General features: G+C 46.5%; 1 protein-coding gene across 1 annotated transcript; it reads left to right on the top strand.

Annotated features, from left to right (window-relative positions):
- The first annotated feature begins 13,598 nt into the window (after positions 1-13,598).
- Positions 13,599-17,210, top strand: DBX1 (developing brain homeobox 1). Its single transcript, XM_069018808.1, has 4 exons — positions 13,599-13,950; positions 14,446-14,547; positions 16,277-16,479; positions 16,833-17,210. Exons 1-4 carry the CDS (start codon positions 13,599-13,601, stop codon positions 17,208-17,210), a joined length of 1,035 nt encoding a protein of 344 aa, XP_068874909.1.
- The last annotated feature ends 854 nt before the right edge of the window (positions 17,211-18,064 follow it).

The following is an 18,064-nucleotide window of genomic DNA, read 5'->3' as shown; positions in this document are numbered from 1 at the left end:
AAGCCCTTACTAAAGACAATTGTGAGTGAACAACGGGGTATTCATGCTGTATTCATGGCTTTCCAGCCCAGAAATGCCCACTTGGTCCTTTGCTCTGGATTTATTACCCTCACCTGGGCCCCTTTCCCTCTGTGACAGCTCTCAGATAGAAGGCATGAAAAGAATAAAAAAGGATGAGAAAACCAGAAGAAATAAGTGTGCAGAACTCATGGCTTTCAAATTTAGCCTGGACCAAATATTTCTGACTGATAAATCTGGTTGAAGAAGGTCAGATGCACTCCATTCTAAATTTGGAGATGTATTCTTTCTTTTAATTACCTGACATGCATCTCTCACACACACTAATTTACCCTGAAAAGAGTAATCAAATTAAATAGATATATGTTCTTAGCTGCACTAATTCCTATCATTCAGCCATAACCCCCTATTTCAAAAAATTGCTTTCTTTTTCCCTTGATGATCTTCCAGTTGAATTAATGAGTGCAACTGGTTCACAAACAAGGCAAAGGAGTGGCAGAACTGCCACAAGTGAAACCATAGACTCATGGGGTCCAAACAGGAGTGGAGCTCTACCTTCCAGCACCACAAGCTACTGGCAGAGCTCAACCTCCTTGTCTAGCAGCACCCTCTAATCATCACCTTCAGCTGGGCAACTTGGACAGACTGGTTTATTGTAAGCATGTGAAACAACCTAGGCACATCAGTAGTGCCCATGCCATAGCTATTGTTTCATCCTGACTGTTGTCACACGTACTGTTATTTGACAGTTTTGACATGGCAGACACAAAAAACATGCCTTTTTTCTTTTCTGCTATTCCCCTTTAAAGTAATGGGAGTTACTGGAAGTAAAATCAGCTAATATCTAAACTGCAAAAATTGTATACTGGGTACTAAAGGTACTAGGGAGAAACAAGAAATCCAAAACTAAAGCTTTCTTTTAAGATGTAAGCACAAGTAATTTAAAGTCTGTTTCTGGTAAAGTATGGAAAAAGTAGATCCATGACTTAATTGTCAAAAAACCTTCTTGATTTGAGTACTATGAGCACTATAGCCAGACCTGATGGAAGGAACAGGAGAGGCTGAGTGAAATTTATCCATTTACTTCATTTCATGTTGCAGTTGGGACCATGAAAAGAACCCGGGAGCCTTGGTGCCCTGTACTGTCTTCAGTGCATCAGGCACCTTTTCCTTCCATGGCATCAAGGTAAACAGAAGTTCTGGATTTGCCTGAAGTGCTCCTGGCTAATTCAAAGGGGTACATTTCATTACCCAGGTCAGTCAGACCAGCACAGAGGCTCCGTTTCATTTGCCTTCAACTTCCCCCAGATTAAACCATCAGACCCACATCAATCACTGGGTGTAAAAGACATGGAGTAATTGGACTAGGAGGTTGTCAACAGACTGAGGGCTTCTGTTCAGAAAACAGATGTCTTGGCTTTTCCTTGGTCTTGTTTATTCTTCATAAATACCAGAGCAAGACAGCAGAGTCACTATTATCTCGTAACAACGTTCTGTTAATCAGGCATGTCATTTGCTTGTATGGCCCAACCTTCTGCAGATCCCAGACATTCCCCTTCCACAAGAATTAACCACAAAAATACTGCAGTGTAGCTGCTTTATGACCATGGATAGGATCAATTTGTTTTGTGCTTTCAGACACTGATCTTGCAACAGCAAACATACAGACACTGTAGCAGGCTTCTTTACATAAATAAGGGATTTTTGACCACCACCTTTCCTTTTTCAATGGCAGTTTGTCAAGATCTTTTCCCTAATTCCCAGCTTAGTAAAGAGACAGCATTGAACTAACGAACAGCACATCCTTCCCAAATGGCTCTGAAAAGCAATCAACAGAGTGAAAGCCAGGTTAAAATAATAATTACACCAGGAGCATATTATTGGTGGGCTAAAACCAGGAAAGAAAAGGAAAAACAAAAAAAGGAGGGGGAAGAGAAAAAGAAAAAAAGGCAAAACAAAATCAGGAGTTAAAAGAAGTAACCAAAGAATCCAAGAAGTAAATATGAAGTTACACATTGCAGACTGAACTCACGTCATGGCAGAGAGGACCCATGCAGAAACCAGAAACGAGGACCAGGAAGGGGATGAGGCAGGAGGAACCCCACTTTCCATGTGTGGACACACTTCCAGATGATCTACAAATTACAGTATTCCTGCCTAGAAGGCAAACTGTTCTTACAGTGCCATTTGCTTTAGCATAACCATAATCTGTGACATTAGCTTGATTCTCCCCCAGTATCTGGATTCAGAGTTCTCATCTGGAATAGCCACTGTGAGCTTCCTCAACTCCGAGCTGAAGGGGCTAGGTGACACCTCTCCTATCCCCACTGTCTGCTGGGAATCTTTATGTTTTAGCCGGAACAACTGAACTCAGAGTGAAAACCTTGGTAGTCTGCAGTGGAGGCAGGTTCACTACAAAATCCTGACATCTTTAATTTTAGTGGATGCTTTAAAACTCAAATGAATCCAATCAGCAGCCCAACTTTCCTGCAAATACTCAACTAACTCTGGCAAATATGGACGTGGAGGTTGCCTCCCACTCTTCATATGGACACTGCTCTACTCTAACTGCATCCTGACATTCTTGCTGGAAGTTTTATATTTTGCTTAATTAGGGCATGTGTTTTTCTTACTGGCAAAATGTCTACAGACTTCAATAAGAGCAGGATTTGGACTATTTTTTGAAGCTTCTCACTACTGTGTCTTGTGAATTTTACACACTTCTGTCCTCAGAGGTCACATGATTCAAAGCCAGTCTCAATATCTGTGTGCAAACATAATATCCTTTGCCAAACAGTCAATCACTACAGATGTGTGGATAGTAAAGAAAAACAAAATCAAAACCAAACCTTACATAACATTTTATACATGCAGTGGAGATGCACAGTATTTAGGAAAATTAAGGAAAAAATGAGATGTGATAGAAAAACATTTGTGTGACTGCACATGGGTGGGTGCACCGCCCCATATATTGTCCTCTATAAGGGAATGCTTCAGGTGTCATCTCCAAAAGTGAAATGGAGAGACTTGGTAGGAGGGGAAGCAAAAAGTCCATCTTTTTGTCTGTCTTTGAGCCCCTGCTTGGTGCCAGCACTGGTGTTAGACTCACTCAGTCTCCTCCCTCACCACACTGTGAAGTGCATGTGGCCAGCAGAACTGGGATCTCTCATTCCCATGTCTCACAGGATAACCAGGCTTTCACACAAACAGCACTTACATTCGAATGCATTTGTCTCTGCTAGTTCTTTATCTCCCCACAGAGCTTTGCTGCAGTTCAGCATTTACTCCACCTACACACGGTCAATTTTATTTAGGTTTCATTTTTATTCAATATCAGAAGTTATAAAGGATGCCATTGTTATAATCACTGAGAGTAACATCAAATACAAAAATGTAAGTGTAGCTAGACATCAGAACACAGCTTTTTCAGGATGGTGTCAGACTCCCCAGTGAACAAGTTTAGCTTTCGGTTTTGCACATCAGGGTTGGGGGGAAAATGGCTTGAGGAGCCCTATAGAGGTGCTTTTGCTTCCCTGACTTCTCACACAATATTCTTTCAAATGAATTTAAGGCTTTTCTTGTCCAAATCCCCGCAAAAGTAACCACACTGCAGTTTTTCTACTATTATGCAAATAGATTAATCAGCCAACGCTCCAGTGAGAATTAATTTATATTTGAATCAAATGAAGCCTTAGATTCTTTATAACCCAGCCCCCAGGCCAAGGCCTGGGCTAGGTAGCAACCTCATATTATTCATTTGACGAAATGTGAACTGACATAAATACCATGGCTAACTTTCAATCCGATTACCCCGTTACCTCACATCAATGCTCTCCCAGCCATCAGCCTCCAGCGTCCCTCCTTTCACCAGCACAGCCAACAACTGACAACTCCTCCCTGATAAACAAGCACCCACGCTGCCACCTCAGACCCCCACTCTTAACCCATCATTCCTGCTCAATGGCCCTTATTCAACAAGGTACTTTATTTTGTTTGTAGGAATCAGGGCACTAAACAACACAAAAATACTGTTTTGCTGGGGCTGTGATTCAAAGCTGCCCTTTCAGAGCTGCTGAGCACTTGGGGCACTAACAATAAACATCCAAAAAAATATGGGAGCATCGTGTCCAGCCATACATAGATATTTATAACATGCATGCACACATTTAATTTAATACAGTCACTGACATCTGTTATCTTTCATTCTCTCCTTAACCCTTAAAAAAAAAAATAAAACAATGTTTGGGGCTACTATGTCCAAAGGTCAATGTAAAGTGAACCCACATTTTACACAGCACCCTTATACTAAACTCATGTTGACAACCACTAAATTCTTTCTATTGCCTTGCACAGGAACTTGTTTTTTTAAAAGGCTTCCCCCCCCCTCTCCCTTTAAAACTGTAAGCATTTTAAAAGCATGGCTAAACAATCCACCAGGTGTGAGAAAAGCCTTCTCTGTGCAAGCAGCTCTGTGTCAGAAAACCTACACTTTGTAATTAGATTAGCAGGCAAGGACTGAATAGCTCTGATCAAAACATCCCCACTCTGCATATTGTTTATAGTGCATAACTGATAACTAAGCTTCTCTAGTCATGGTTAAAATCTACTTAAAAACAGGAGTCCTCTGCACTCTGCAATTTAAATGAAAAGGAAACAAAGTGCACATTCTTAAAAAGCTATATGTAATTACTTGGCTTTCTTGCTTAAACATGGCTTGATTGGAAAATATGTCATAAAACAAACCCTGTGATTTAACAGCAGCTCCTCATAAACTCATCACTTAAAACACAGCTAAGAAAGTTAGAGATGTAGTTTTTTGCCTTGAAAACATTCTTCGTAGTGAACTCAGGAAGAGAAGGAAGACAAACCTCTTGGCCACATGGCCCCAGCACTGAGGGACATCCCAGATCCCTGTCAGGAGAGCCAAAAACTCCTCAGCCCACGAGGATGACTTGACTTGTCCGTCTTTGTGGATTTTTTTCATGTGGCCAGATAATCTACTTGTGTACTGGAGACAGTTTCCCAAAGTAAAGAGCAACTTTGAAATGTGCTGACTTCCTGGACACACTAAGAGTGGGGTGAAAAAGAGTTGCATCATGTTAGAGAGCACATCATCCCTACCTGTTCCTTCAAAGGAGAGGCCTACACTCACCTGGATATGATGCCAAATGGAAAATAAGGTGCTCCCTAAACCTTTCACACAAAGCTTATATATTTTTCTTGGAAATAGTGAGACTGTTTCCCAGCCCTGTTTCATCTGCCTGGAGTGCAAATATCCCAGTTTTGAATTTTGAACTCAGCCAGTCCAGTCTGACGTCAGTCCATTTTTGTACTGGGGGGCCTAGGACCAGATGCAAATCCTTGTATGTCTCAGTCTTTCCAAAGAGAGATCTCTAATTTCTGCTTCTTCCTGCTAAGGTCAGTACACCTCATAAATCCCAACATTATTTCATCCTTCTTAAAACACTCCTTTAAATATTAGGTCTGGACAACCAGAACTGAGAGTAAAAAACTGCCTTCTCTTTGCCTAGAGGACACTGTGGAAATAGCAGAAGGTAACAAGAAGACATTCTCCATTTTTCCTCTCACAAATCTGGGGACAGTTGCCATATACACAGCAGTGGATGGAAACTTTTCTGTGCTGTCCAGCCTGCTCTTACTTCTGCTATAAGTGCAGAAGCAGGGAAAAGGCCCAGGCATGAATTGTCCTGACACAGAAGTCCAGCCTCATTGTTTGAACCGCCCTGAGAGAGAGGGTCACTGATCACAGTCAGCAGTGTAGTCCTGTCTCTACACATTCCTCCTGTTGGTTTAATTATCTGTGGGAGAAGGAAACATTCACCAAAAAAGGATAGAAAATTTTTTTTATAGTACCATAAGGGAAAGGTAGATAAAGGTTGATAGGTGAGGGACTAAAGTTCCATTTAAGACCTAAGACAGAACACTTTAAAAGACACTGGCAAAATACACCTTATCCTAGTACATCCATGAATGAAGAGGCTGCAAATATAGCTTAAAGCTACATTAAATTCCTCTCTCCTGAGCTTTCTGGGTTTGACAATCCAGAGTATGGGTCCTCAAAAGGGCCTGTCCTGTACCAGGACAACATGACTATACCAGATTACATCAAGTCAAACTTTAAATTGCTGAATCCTACCAGATGCCCCTAAAGACCTTTCTAGAGACATAAAATTTGATGCTCTCCACCCTCTTATATTTTTAATGGAGAAGGAAAAACTGAGAGAAAAAAAAAGACAAAAAGCATGACATGATGAGAGGGAAAAATGTGAATGCGACCACTAAAACATGTTTTTTGTAAAGTAGTCCTCATTGCTACAGATGGGACAAGAAACCTGAGAAAAGCAGTTTTATCTTATGAAGATCCTCTTCAAACATCCTGGCTGTCTCATTCTAAACTTCAGTTGTCTTTGATATTTCCCCCTGCAGCACCAAAACACTCCTGACAAGGTCCTGAAAGGAGACAAGTACATTCAAATTCTTCTAGGGCTTAACCCCACTGCATTGAAATTACCATGAGTTTTGCCCCTGACTTCAGCTCTGACAGAACAAGCAACATTCTCAGGCCAAAGGCATGGGGAAAAGCTTTTCTACAACTCTCTTTACATGCTTGCACTCTCCTTAGTCCCAGAGATTTCCGTTTGCTTTCAGAAAGCTGAAGGCATAAATGGGCAACACACTTCACCGTGTATCTGTCCAATCTCATGGCTGCTGGAACACAAGTAGGGCGTTTCTCTTCTGTTTGTCAGAAAGAAACACAATTCTCTGAGAAGGGATGTACTTTCAGCGGGTTGGAGAAGCTCCCAGGAGAAAGGCTTTGGCTATTTCAAGAAAGATTCTCAAGATCAAGGACCTCATCAGCTATTCCTGATAATGAAATGGAAGAGCCCCTCATCTCCGGACATCAGGAAGCTGCGCCGCTTGCGAACCAAAGCCCAGAAGAAGGGTGGTCCTATTCTAGTCTCCATGATAAGCCAAGTGTTTTCTGAAGAGAACAACTTTTTCTCACAAGTGGAGATCCAGTGGAAAATCTACTGGGTAGGGTTACCTGAGAATCCTGAAGAGATGTCCATGATGCCTAAGACTATGAAGCTGTTAATTCCTCAGGCATTATTGCTCCATGGTTTTCTGTACCTGAAGCACCTCGCTTGCTGAAAGCATCCCCGAGGAACAACAGAAACACAGCTATTTTCATTCAATTCACTCTCCATTTTACACAAAGTGGCTGGGAGCACAGCACATGGACCATATGGACCAGTGCTTGCTCACTCATTTCTCAGTGAGGCGAACCGTGAGGGGCAGTTTGTCATTCTTCTGTCAGAGCTCCAGAGATCACACTCCACATCAACATCCACAAAAATAGCTCAGTATTTCTGGAAACTAAGCATTCTATCTTTATTAAAGAGGTCCACACATTTGGTCTCATCCTCTATGGATGCTGGACAGTTTACCAGCACCTTACAGACATGAACATGGCTGTGGTCAGGGCATGGTCTGGAACTGAACCATATAGCTCCAAACCCGTTACCTTAATGGACAAGGTCACAAATGCAATACTTACAAGATAAAAACACTAAATGCCCAGGGAATCCAATAATCAAAAACACTTGGAATTCACGTTTTATTTTGTTAAGATATTCCCCCATTTCAATTGTGAGGCCATTCGAGTATCTCAACAAGGAAATTTTGTGCTTGTGTTTACTAAAGAACTGTTACACAGTATTTGAGTTTCTTTTCCTTCCTTAATACATGGCTTTGAGTCCCACCAAATGATGCACAGGTTAATCTCTGTCAGAGGACCTTTCAGCACCATCACAGAGGACTCAGAGAGAAAAACACTCTCCCCACAACAGCTGTTTTCCCCACTGAATCATGACATCTGAAGGTATTTTCACCTAGAAGGAGAAAAGTGAGCCCCCCAGACGATCACCATCCTTCTGGCTACCAGCACATAGCTTGGGGAAGACTTTTCATTGGGAAAAGTGTTTCCAGGTACCTGGGCTCTCATCAGCATCTCTCTTCTGAGTCTCCCTCTTAAACCTTCCCGGAGAGACTTAAGCCCAAAGGAAGTGCAGCATCAGCTGGCTGGCATGGAAGAATTCAAGGGATTGAGGGCTGATGCTCTAGCACTTTTAAGAAAAGGTGTACAAACAAGAGAAGGTCCTGGTTTTACTGTACAGATAGTTAAATAGTGACTCTGTACTTTTTCTGGGAGACAGAGGTCCTTGTGTGATGTTCCAGCAGGAAGAGGGGTAGAAAGCAGCCTTTAAATCCATTCTTGTGGCAAACATCAAGGGAGTGTGTGGGCTCAAGGACCGCTCTATTCAAGGTGACAGCAAACTCTCAGATTTGCTAAAATCCACCCCAGGACACATTCCTTCTCCTGCTGAATTGTGCTGAGAGTCCTGTCCTCCAAACAAAGTCATCCTTCCGGTCATAGCCTGGAGAATGAGGAACAGAACTGGGTCTTAATGAGTGGAAAAGTCAGGGGATCTTCAAGTCCCAGCACCTAAAATTGACCACTGCAGAGAGATTTCAGTGGATCATTCAGCAGAGACATTTGCCACTGTCATAAGCAAAGGACCACAACTTCAATTTGCAGTGAGGAGGTAAGAGTACTCCTAAGAAATTATTTGAAAGACAAAAGGATTTTTAATTTTTCTGACCTACTTGAGCAACATGAGAGAAATACATTTTTGAGAAAATAAATGGGAAGATTTCATGTTCTGTCACCTTCCACCTTTCATCTGCACAGTCTAATTTGGAAACCCTTGGGGCAGAGACCACAAGCAGGACCCTGCCCACCAACATATAAAATCCAAACTGCCACTGTCCAATTCCCAGCAAGTTTCCACTGGACCAAGTAATCATGAAATTGAGGCAGCAAATAAACCATCATATTGTATTTTGCAAATCCTAGCTCTCCAAAATGTGCCAATCTTAGCTTGTGAAAGGAGCTGTTTCTCAGGAGTTTTTGTGGTTGTTTATTAGACAGATCAGTGGAGAAGAAAGAAGAGGGATTGTTCAACCCCAGATTATTTTTTTGAAACAAAGGTGGAGGTTGGGGAAAGGATAAAAGGACGAAATGGACAAAAATAATCAAATTTGGAAGAAAGGATGCAAATTAAACAGGCTTGGACGGAGTTAGTAAAGCACAAGCAAGACACAGAGACTAAACTAAAGTTAATTACTTTTGACATGATCAGATCATCTGGTTGCATTTCAGGCTGCGTGCACTCTGGGCTGGCCAGCATGAATGGCGAGGGAAAAGAAAGTAACTCTCCCCTCGAGGTCCCTTTGCCAAGTCTGGGCTGTGCGCTCTGTCCGAGATCCCTCTTTCTTTGCGCAGAGAGAGAGAGGGGGAGAGGAGAGAGAAACACAGTTAACCACCTGTCAGGGCTGAGGACACAATAAGGCAGCCCCCAAAAGAGCTTTTCATGCATGCGTAATATATTTGTTCAGCTATTCACTTAATGAAGCTGATAAATGTGATGCAAAACAATAGTCAAGTTAATCTATTTAGTAAAATGTTTTGAGACTCTCAGGCGATGTTAAGGAGGGTAGTGTGCTCGGGGACATTTTCATTTCAATACGCTCATCTCTCCCCTCTTAGGGGGGTTTCAAGCAACCTATGTGAATATAATTTCTTATAAATGTGTCTTTAATGGGTTTAATTCACCCTTGCCAGCTGTTTTTTTAGCTATTTTGTAAGAGCAAAACAAACGTGCCAGGCTTGGAAAGCTAGTTAAAATTAGTTTCGGTCACTGGGGCCAAGCTATATTTCCTGCAAACCATCTGCTTGATTGGCACAATAGAAGGATTTTCAAGAAAAGGGGGGGATCTAGAAGAGCTTTGAACGAACCAACAGTTACTGTTCCTTGTGCTTGAATTCTAAAGGTGAAGACTTAGGTGTCTTAATACAGCCTCGCCCCCGCAGCCTCCATTCAAGCTGCCGGCGTGGTCGACGAGCATCGTTAGGGGGCTGGGACACAGCAGGGACGGAGCATCCCTCCCCCTCTCCCGCCGGCCCCTCTCCGGCGGAAAAAAAAAAAAAAAAAAAAAAAAAAAAAAGAAAAGAAAAAAAAGAAAAAGGGAAAAAAAGTGGGGGGGAAAATAAGAAAACAACCTAAAAGGCGCACACACACCTTTGCACCGCAGCGTTGCGGAGGAAGAAGCGGAGACACTGCGGGGCCGGGCAGCCCGGGGGGTGCGGAGCGGGGGTGGGCTGCTCCCTTGTGGAGCGGCTCCCGGGTCGGGGAGGGAGGGACGAGAAGTTCGGCTTCCACCTGGCTGCGGGAAGCGGCCCGGCAGGGCAGGGGCTGTCCCCGGAGGGTGTCCCGCGTGAGGCCGCGCCGTGGCGGTGATTGAGACGTCCGTCTCCCGGGGCCGGGGATGCGGGAGAGGGACGGGGCTCCGAGCGCCGATCCGAGCCGCCGGGGGGGCGCCGGCCCGGCCCTGCCCAGCCCTTTGGTCTCCGGATTTGAAGTGCTGGCTCTCCCAATTTCATGCGGATTACCAGCCTCGGACCGGGACACACGCAGCTTCAACCCCCCACCTCCCCCTCCCCACCCCTCACCCGCCGGCAGTTTTGGGTTTGGGCTCTTTTTCCTTTTTTTTTTTTCCTTCTTCTTCTTCTTTTTTTTTTTTTTTTTTTTTTTTTTTTTTTTTTTTTACGTGACAAAGAAAGTGAGTGACTTTTAAGAAATAAATTTTAAGATAACGACATTAAAATGAATGGCAGGAAGCACAAAACTGCCTGAGCATAGGTCAAACGGCATTAGTCACAGGTTTTATCCTGAGACATTAGAATTCCCTTTCTCTTAAATGATCACTGCCTTTGAAAAGAAACTTCCAAAGGAGATCACTTAAAATAAGATTCTTTCGTCTGATTTCTTGGTTTCTTATGGTCTATCTTCCCTTTCAATAGATGTCTAGTCCCTTTTGCCGTGGTGCTTAAGGAATTCTTTATGAGTGTGCTCAGACGCATCACAAGGAACCGGGTCCACGCGTGCCCCAGCATGCGTTTGACCCAACCTTCCAGAAAATGTCAGCCCCTCTTTTTTAAAACCAGAGAAATTAGCAGCAGTTGGTCTATAGTGAGACAAAATGCCCCCAATGTATAAGTAAAGAAAGGAGTAAATCATCTCAAAGGAAACGTATAATGACTGTAAAAAACTAAGTGTTCTCGGAACAGCCCGGGCGGAGCTCAGCTGGGAAACGCCGGGATCTGGGGGCGGCTGCGAGAGGGGCAGGGAGCAGGGGACAGAGATGGGACCAGGGGCTTGCGGGGCGCCAGGTAATTATTTTATTGGGAAAGCCCCGTTTACTCTTTCCATTCGCTGCCGTCCCGCTCGCTTGCTAAATAACACCCTGAGAGCAGCGCTGCGCATAAACGGGGCTTAAGGTAACCCCGGAGCGCCCGGGGTGGGGGCGAGCGGAGAGCTGAGCCCCGAGCAGGGCGGGGCAGCCCCCGCTCCCCCCGGGCACCCCCGGCACGGCGGAGCCTGAACGGGGGCGGGGGGCAGGTGGCGGGGACCCGTCCGCACCCCCGAGCCCGCTGCGCTCTGCCTGCGCCTTCCTTCCCCTTTTTCTTTACCTGCTAAGCATCAAGACCAACAAAACTGGGGAGCGGGGGAAAACTGTGGCGAGGTTTTATTTCAAAGTGATGCTTTCAGACGGCGGACCTTCCAAGTCAGCCGTCTGCAGGTGCTCATCTGCTGGGGGCCGGCGAACAGCACCGGGAAAGCTTGTCAGGATCATACAATTTCCAGGGCTGATTCCGTCCTCTCTAATAAATAACTTTTTGATTTGAATCAAGGGAGAGGTTTAACAGACTTTCTTTCTTCCCTAATGTGATATAAATCGCAGATGCACTTTTATTGAATGGTTAAAGCATCGACATGGAGATAATGAACACAAAACGTCCGGACAAAAACCATCGAGAGAAATAAAGCTGGTTAATAAGATTTTTGAGAAAGCTTTGTGTTAAAAAGTAAAAAGGGAAAACAGCTGAAGGTGACAGTTAGTTCATGGTTAATAGGATAAAGGCTGCATGGTTGAGCTGCACACTTCTGCTTGCAAAGGTTCAGACACACCAAAGGACTGAATGGGGTGCTTTTAAAACATAGGACATTTAACACATCTGTTATAGTCTTTAACAGAGAAATCAGGTAAAACCACTCTCAATAGTCGCTTTCATCACCCACCTCCAAGGGAAACTAACTCCACTTGCGCCTATTTCCATATTTGCCACCATAAACAAAACCTCTCTGCCAGAAGAATCCCTATTTACTACTTTCCCGTTAGACGATGTCATTTGTTCCTCGCACCAAAGTTAGGGGACTCCGGGCTCTGTCCCACTGACTAATACACCTTCCGAAATCCTGCACACGCCCGCAGATGAAGAGCGAGATCAGGTGAATTTGGCTGCGTCGAGTCACTGACACCGACAAAGCCGAGAGTAGCTCAGACAACTTCAGCCAAAGGGATCCAAACGCTATAAAGTTGTCTTCGATTTCACAGCTGGAGGGTAGCGATTCCCACTATTTTTAACGTAGATAAGCTACAGAGGAGCAACAGACTGAGAACTCGAAGGGGTTGCTCTGGTCCCACAAAGCTGTGCAGATCTCTTTTGTGTGCAATACTCAGATTTTGTGGGAGCAGAGCTCTTCCCGGCCACATCAAGGCTCACACTTCGGTCCGGGAAAACCTCTCGCTCGAACACAAGTACACTAGACTTTTACGAAGCTCGGATCTTGAAAGGAGAAGTTGGCACCGCAAATATGCCTTATTCCGGACCTTTGATGTGCAGATAGAAAACCAACCCCATCTACGCGCACTAATTCTGCCTCATACTAATAGCAGGAGCAGAATATGCTCAAACCGCGGCGGGATCCACTCTCCAAATGTGTTTCTCCCTCAACAGAGCTTGGTTCAACGTTTTCTAATTTGTATTTTCAAATCCACAAAACCCGTGCTTTTCTGAGAGCCCGCAGATAAGTTTCTATGAATATTTATTGATTTATTTCCTAAACTCAGCAGGGGAGCGGCAAATAAATTTAGTGCTTTCTTTAAATAATTCCCTTTCTACGAGGCAAGATGTCATTCGAAACTTTTAAATAGGCATTTAATTAGCCTGTGTGTGTTGCCTCTGAACAAAACCCCGCTGGGAGCCTTTGGAGTGCTGTATTCCAAAGAGGCGGTCAATATGCAAAATTGATGACTACACTTTCTTTGTGGCGGGGCCATTGTGCCCCGGTTGCTTATGAAGTCTAATCCAATCATAAATTGCAGCCCCGGACCAATGGAGAAGCCGGGAGCTCGCCCTGAATGAAGCTCAAGTGGAGAACTTTGTTGAACCCCATTGTTGGTGCTGTCACTTTTGAAAGAGCCTCAGCGGGGCTGACCACTATAAAACCCATGGTCCAGGAGGAAGGGGCAGAGAGAACTCCGCCAGACTCGCTGGCTGGATCTTTACCAACCCAGGTTTGCAAAGCAGAAAACAAAAGCAAACAAACAAGCAGGCGAGCGGCCGCAGCCCGGCTCCGCGGACGGCCCCTGCGATGATGTTCCCCAGCCTCATCGCCCCGCCAGCCGTCTACCCCAGCCTCCTCCGGCCGACCCCCACCCTCACCTTGCCTCAGTCGCTACAGTCGGCTTTTTCCAGCCATTCCAGCTTCCTGGTGGAAGATTTGATCCGGATCAGCAGGCCCACCAGTTACCTGCCCAGGACTGCCCCCCCGCCCAGCATGTCCCCCCCAACCTCGGCCGCCAGGACGGACTCGGGAACGCCGGAGCTCCCCAGCTCCACCACCGCCGGCTCCAGGAGGATCTGTTCGCCACAGACTTCCAGCAGCGACTCCACTTTCCTGAAGTTTGGAGTCAACGCCATCCTCTCCTCCACGCCCCGAGCCGGTAAGCGGGAGACACCCCGAGCTCGCCGCCGGCCGCGGCTCCGGGCGCTGGGGACACACCGCCCGCAGCAGAGGGGTGCCGGGCGAGGGGCAGCGCAGGGAGCCGGCTTAGGAAAGGGAGGGAGGACCCTGTCCCGAGCTGCAGAGCCCTCCGGCATCGCTCGGATTTCGGGGGCGAGGGGCAGCGCTGCCCGCGGCCGGTCCCTCTCCGCCGCCGGACGGAAGGGAGGAGCAGGCGGAGGGAGGGGTCCCAGAGACGAGGGGTCCCCAGGCCGTGCCTTCTGGCTGACCCTGTCCTCACGGGTGCCGCTTTGCTGGCAAAACCAGCAAAAGTGCCACTTTTCCTCGGCTGTTCCGGGTTCAGTCTGGCTCTTTTACTTTTTCTAAAAGCTCCACAGCGCTGGTCTCCAGACAAAGCGACAGAACCCAGCCTTGCCGTCGGTCGAGTCCAACCGGTGGTTACCCTCCGTTTAATTTGATTTTATTTATTTACTAGAAACCTCCCCTGCGTTGCTTCAGAGCGTCCCGCCAAAGACTTTCTCCTTTCCGTACTTTGAAGGATCCTTCCAGCCCTTTCTCAGATCTTCCTATTTCCCAGGTAGGTGTTTCACAGCGTCCCTCTGCCGGCACTGCCCGCTGATATCTGCCGTCCCTCCGTTCCCCCCGGCGGGGTTATGCCGCAGTTCAGAGGTTGGAGGGAGTACAACATTCAAGCATCAGTCGCGCCAATTTGCTGCCCGATTTAGCACAGGCAGTGACTGCCTGACATTCCCTGCCCGCTCCTCCCGCTGATCCGCAAATTAGCCGGGATTGTCACGGTCCCGAGGCGAGGCGAGTCCCCCTCCCTCCCTCCCTCTCTCCTTCCCTCCCTAGTTCCCTCCCTCCCTCCCTGCCGGCCGGCGCTGCTGTTTCAGCACCACGAGGAGCGGTCAGCTCCCGCCGCCGCCCGCGCTCCGCGCCCGCGCAGGGACGGAGGGAAGGATGGAGAGAGGGAGAGAACAGGGAGGGAGCCTCTGGGTGTCCCCCAAACCTTCCCGCGTTACGGGCGGGTCCAGCGCGCTGCGGTAGCGGCGTGACTGCCCTGCTGCACCCTCCCCTCCAGCCCCTCCGCCGAGCACTAACCCTTCCCTCCTCCACCTTCCCGGTGACACCGTCAAACACCGCGGGAAAGGCGAGAAAGCAGGCCACGGATGTGTGATTCTTACAGCACTAAGTATTATGGTGTTGAGAGAACAACAAACCCCCCCCCCCAAAAAAAAAAAAAAACAAAAAAACCCCACAAACAAACAAAAAAAACCCCAAACAAAAACAAAACCAAACCCCAAACAACCAAACCCGAAATCTAATTACATAAACAAGCTATTAATTTAAAAAGAAAACAGGGAAAGGGAGAGAGAAAAAAAAATAACCCAAGCTCTTCTATTCATCCTCTGGATAATGGAATTTGCTTCCTTTCTCCAGCATGTGAATAGCCTAACAAAAACAACTTGAGCTTTATAAATAGCTTTTCATGTCCATTTAATGAAAATGATTTGGGGAAAGAGACGATTGTGCCATCAGTATTCTCCCGAGGAGCCTGGCATGCCGTTGTGTTTAGTTTGAAAGTGTAAATCTCTTTTGTTCCAATAATATATGGCGTTAGCTGCTTGTCCTCAGTCTTTTTCTGTTAGTTCATTACTACACAATTACCATTCACGCTTCATTAGCATCTCTGTCTCTCTTGGGGAGGTTCCCCCCCTCCTTTTTTTTTTAAGGCGAAACTCTGCCCTTTTTTATCATACTAATGCCATTGGGAACCAGGCAGTGTGCTAATTAGCTGTTACTTTTCATGTCTTCGAATTGAATTCTCCAACTTTGGGGGGGGGGGGGGGGAAGGGAGAGAGAAGAGATTATTATAAAAAGATGAATACTGATTGATCAAAACTGCATCTGAAGAGGAGCGGTTTTGTTCGGAATCAGAAAAGTCCTCATTTTCATCTCGAGCATAATAAAGCATCTGAAATGATAAAAGCATCTGAAAAAAATCAAATGCTTCTGAGTGGGAGGGAGAGCTTTTTTATTATACCTCTATCTTAGCCGGTACGCCTCGCTATGCCTTTTCAGGCCGGAGACCTTTGAATCTCCCAACAAAACCGGCCACCATTGACCCATTTTCCACATTTGAGTTGATAGATCTAATCCCGGCGATCGCTGCCTGAAAGGGGGCGGCTGGTTAAGCCTAAAGCTCCTTTTCACCGCCCCAGGTTGATGAGCGCCCGCCCGGAGGGCAGGGAGGGATGGTGGGGGGCCGGTCCCGCTCTGCTCAGTGCCATGTGTCCCTCCTACAGCTGCCTCCGCCGTGGTCCCCATCCCTGGCACCTTCTCCTGGCCGCTGGCTGCCCGGGGCAAGCCCCGCCGGGGGATGCTGCGCCGCGCCGTCTTCTCCGACGTGCAGCGCAAGGCGCTGGAGAAGATGTTCCAGAAGCAGAAGTACATCAGCAAACCCGACAGGAAGAAGCTGGCAGCCAAGCTGGGCCTCAAGGACTCACAGGTGAGAGGGGCACCAGGTCGGGGGAGGGCAGAGGGTGTGTGGGGAGCCAAGATTCCCCCACTCCCGGAGGAAGCTTGAGAGGAGGGGGGAGAAGGGGATGGTAGCAGGGAGAACATCCAAAGCAACTTACAGACAATCAACAGAGTGAAAAATGGCACAATTCCCAGCTGGGTGAGTAGGACCACAGCCTTATTGCCCCCGAGCTCTCTCCTAGGGGCCTCCAAAGATCAGATTCTGTGGCTCCTGCTAGCTTTAGTATGGGCATGTGCAGGGTTTTGAGAGTGCAGCCAAAACACCTTTTCTGGTCCCTGCTTTACTGAACCATTTGCCTTCTTTGTTGTTTTGTCCCCTAGGTGAAGATCTGGTTCCAGAACAGGAGGATGAAATGGAGGAACTCCAAAGAAAGAGAGCTCCTCTCTTCTGGTGGCTGCAGAGAACAGACCCTCCCCACCAAGTTCAACCCTCACCCAGACCTCAGTGACGTAGGCAAGAAATGCTCAGGAGAGGAGGAGGAGGAGGAGGAAGTTCGCCCCGTGTGCCCGCCCAGCCCCCGGCATCCCTTAACCTACCACCCGTCCCCAGAACATCTACACCTGAGGGACAGACTGGACTCCCAGATGTCTCCTTCTCCCTCCCATTCTAGCAGCCCCAGCAAACCTTCAGACTTCTCAGACTCAGAGGAAGAGGATGATGAAGGGGAAGAAGAAGAGGAGGAGATAACAGTCTCTTAGATCCCTTGCCTGCCCCTACCATCACATGGGGACACTGCAAAGATGTAAATAAACCAGAGTGCTATAAATTGAAGAGGTGCTGTCCCACCCCAATGTCCACATGCTTCTTCAGTACAGGTTCTTTATCACAATAACTGCAAGACTTCCTTCTCCCTGGTATTCGTCATTTGTTGCCCCGTGTGGAGGTTTTCATGCTCCTAATACCTGCCAAACTTTTCATAACTCTCTCTGCTTAGCAAGCAATATTTGCTCAATTAGCTACCTTCTCCCAAAAAAAACAGACAGGCAGCTCCTGGCTCTACAGCAGGGAGGAAAGGGAAATTCCCCTGTAGGAAAGGAAACTTCTTCCCCCAGATAAAAAAAAAAACATCAAAAATACACTATAGATGGTGTGACCATTTTTATTACCTTTTAAGTGAATTTCCAGCTACTATATTACTTCAGCTACTACTGAAGACTTGTCTGATCTAGCAATCCTTTCCTCCAAAAGAAATAACCTTGAGGGACACAGACCAAGCACTGCCTCCCTCCTCACCCCAAAGGGAACCATGCTTGTGCAACAGATCCATTGATATCCCTGGAATGACTTTGAAGGTATCATGCAAGCATGCCGTGTGTAATGGAGGTCCTATCCATTTATGATTTTCATTTTAATTTATTCATCAATATGGTGCTCAAAGCACTGTCTGACCCACCTTCTTGCCCACAGGTTCGTGCTTATTTTCCACTTTGCTTTTGCTATCCGTGGTGTGGATAGAGGAAAGTGGATACGCCTCTTTGATTTTTAACTGAACTTTGCTGTCTTTGCACAGCTTATATGAACTGTACACTATTTTGTACACTTAACTCTGTAT

This window comes from Aphelocoma coerulescens, chromosome 5 (assembly GCF_041296385.1).
Source record: "Aphelocoma coerulescens isolate FSJ_1873_10779 chromosome 5, UR_Acoe_1.0, whole genome shotgun sequence".
Lineage (NCBI taxonomy): Eukaryota > Metazoa > Chordata > Aves > Passeriformes > Corvidae > Aphelocoma > Aphelocoma coerulescens.
This window is presented reverse-complemented; position numbering and strand designations above follow the sequence as displayed.

Bases quoted from the DNA above. Each gene is read 5' to 3' on its own strand.
- DBX1 (XM_069018808.1), top strand. From the start codon at position 13,599: ATGATGTTCCCCAGCCTCATCGCCCCGCCAGCCGTCTACCCCAGCCTC. The intron at 13,951-14,445 runs GTAAGCGGGAGA...TTTATTTACTAG, and splicing joins CTCCTCCACGCCCCGAGCCG to AAACCTCCCCTGCGTTGCTT. The intron at 14,548-16,276 runs GTAGGTGTTTCA...TCCCTCCTACAG, and splicing joins CAGATCTTCCTATTTCCCAG to CTGCCTCCGCCGTGGTCCCC.